Source organism: Anarrhichthys ocellatus, unplaced genomic scaffold (genome assembly GCF_004355925.1).
Source record: "Anarrhichthys ocellatus isolate YVR2014 unplaced genomic scaffold, GSC_Weel_1.0 scaffold6242, whole genome shotgun sequence".
NCBI classification, from domain to species: domain Eukaryota; kingdom Metazoa; phylum Chordata; class Actinopteri; order Perciformes; family Anarhichadidae; genus Anarrhichthys; species Anarrhichthys ocellatus.
In genome coordinates this window covers 432-3,016 of record NW_022286216.1, presented here as the reverse complement: position 1 = coordinate 3,016, position 2,585 = coordinate 432, and the positions used below count along the sequence as shown (strand labels likewise).

The 2,585-nt window shown below is 44.9% G+C and overlaps 1 protein-coding gene across 1 annotated transcript; it reads left to right on the top strand.

The window, feature by feature from the left end:
- Positions 1-68: 68 nt before the first annotated feature.
- LOC116380151 (oocyte zinc finger protein XlCOF15-like) lies at positions 69-1,676 on the top strand. The gene has a single exon (XM_031842108.1). The coding sequence runs from the start codon at positions 162-164 to the stop codon at positions 894-896; it is 735 nt and encodes a 244-aa protein (XP_031697968.1). The 5' UTR covers positions 69-161; the 3' UTR covers positions 897-1,676.
- The last annotated feature ends 909 nt before the right edge of the window (positions 1,677-2,585 follow it).

Genomic DNA, 2,585 nt, shown 5'->3' with positions numbered 1-2,585 from the left:
TATATATATATGTATATATATATATATATGTATATATATATATATATATATATATATATATACGTGTATATATATATTTTTTGTAACATGTTCTTTGTTCCGGCCTCAGGTGTGATAAATGTGGAGAGGGCTTCACAGGTACCTGGGCTCTGAAGACCCACATGCTGGTTCACGGCGTGGAGAAGCCGTTCATGTGCGACCTTTGTGGAAAGACGTTTTTCTACAACTGCCAGCTGCAGAAGCATCAGCAGCTGGTCCACGACAACAAGGACCGGCAGAAGGTCGGTGGGTCGGCGGGGAGACGCCGGCCCACCGGAGCGAAACCCTACAGCTGTAAAATCTGTCTGAAGAGCTTCAGCAGCAACACCACGCTGAGGACGCATGAGAAGAGCCACGCCGAGAACAAGGAGTTCACCTGCTCCACCTGCGGGAAGTCCTTTCACCTGCGCCACCTGTACCTGTACCACATGAGGCAGCACAGTGGCGACCGGCCGTACGTCTGCAGCGTCTGCCAGAAAGGGTTCCTGCTGATGGCGCAGCTGAAGCAGCACGAACTGCTGCATACCGGAGTCAAACCTCACAAGTGCGATGAGTGCGGCAAAGAGTTCAGGACGCCTCAGAACTACCACCGTCACCTGCTGGTCCACACCGGAGAGAAACCCTACGAGTGCGTGGTGTGCAACAGGAAGTTCAGGCAGTCCAATCAGCTCAAATCTCACATGCAGATCCACACCGGGGTGAAGCTGTACACCTGCGAGCGCTGCGGTCACGGCTTCTCCGACTCGAGGCAGATGAAGAAACACCGATGTGGAGACGACTTCCAGAGCTGTGAGTCCAGCAATAAGCGCAGGAAGCAGAAGAACGGATTCCCCTGGACGGAAGGATTCACGCACTAATAACACCCCAAAGGACTGGAGACAGCTAGCCTAGCCTAGCTTAGCATAGAGACAGCTAGCTTAGCTTAGCATAGAGACTGGAGACAGCTAGCCTAGCTTAGCATAGGGACTGGAGACAGCTAGCCTAGCTTAGCATAGGGACTTGAAGGCTTTACGCACCAATAACACCCCAAAGGACTGGAGATAGCTAGCCTAGCTTAGCATAGAGACAGGAAACAGCCAGACTAGTTTAAAGCCTAGCTTAGCATAGAGACTGGAAACAGCTAGCCTAGCTTAGCATAGAGACTGGAAACAGCCAGTCTAGCTTGGCATGGAGACTGGAAACACCTAACTTAGCATATAGACTGGAAACGGCTAGCCTAGCTCAGCATACAGCTGGACACACCTAGCCTAGCTTAGCATAGAGACTGGAAACGGCTAACTTGGCTCTGTCCAAAGCTCAGAAATACATTAAGCACCAAACCAATGAACACGTTGATTTCAATCAACCAAACAAACGGAACTATTTTTTGTCAACGACCGTGCGTCATCCGCCCAGCTTTGACACGCAGACATGAGATTAATATCCATCCTCTCATATCAGAGAATGTTGTGCTGTTGCTTTAAAGAGTTTCTTCTGTATGTTTTATATTTAAAAACAAAAAATTGTCAAAAATTGATGATAAAGACGTAGTTAGTAGTTTCTTATGAAAGTTGTACTCTGTTTAGTGGAAGTACGATCTCTTGTTTTGTGTTTAATATATTCAGTTTTCTGTTGAATTAAAGAGCTGGTTCACTTCCTCTGAGTGTGTGTCTGTCCACACAAACACAACTCCATCAATAATATATTTATTTATATATAAATATATTATGCTCAGGGAGGTTATTTAGTGTTTATTAAATATAATAGATACTGCTAATCAATAACCTGAAGGTGGCAGTAATGGGACATTTGGAAGAAGAAGAAGAAGATGTAATTTCCGATGGTCCCGGAAGGAGCACAGATCGTGCGCATGAGCACTGTGTCAGCGCTCGATAGACGCGGGTGGATCTGTTCGAGCTAACTTTAGCATTAACGGAGGTTTTAAACGTGCAGGTGAACGTAGCTCAGGTGAGTGAACACGTCACAGTACATATATATATATATATATAGTACTATAGTACAGTACTAAGAACTATATTCATCTTTACCTGTGTGTGTTAAACTGTTGAGACTTTAGGTGAGTCCTCTAGCACAGCTAACTCGATGCTAACGTTAGCATCGAGTTAGCTCCAACTTCCGACTTGTTTCTCAGTTTTGAACTTTAAAAGTTTGATAACTTTATGATTGAAGCTCTGAGTTCTCTATTAATAATAATTAATATCACGTTATCATTAACGTGTCTTTGTGGTTTTATCAATATCTTCTATTGATCATTGTCATAACCCGGCTCTTAGGCCATGACAAATGTGGACGAGACACAAGGGATGGTGGTGAAGTATTTATTTTAACTAAATAAAGAAGTAAATACCTTTGAAGTGTCAGTCAGTAGCACCAGTAATGTGAACGTGGATGCGTGTGTGATGAAGTGTGGGGTGTATTTACCCGGCAGCTACTGGAGCAGGGCTCACTGGACCAGGCGCTCTGCATCAGGTGCTGCTAGCGGCCGGGCCGACCGTTATGATAGTAAACACATGACGTCAACACATGTACAAAATAATAGCCATTAT

Excerpts from the sequence above, each read along its gene's own strand:
- LOC116380151 (XM_031842108.1), top strand. The coding sequence starts at position 162 with ATGCTGGTTCACGGCGTGGAGAAGCCGTTCATGTGCGACCTTTGTGGA.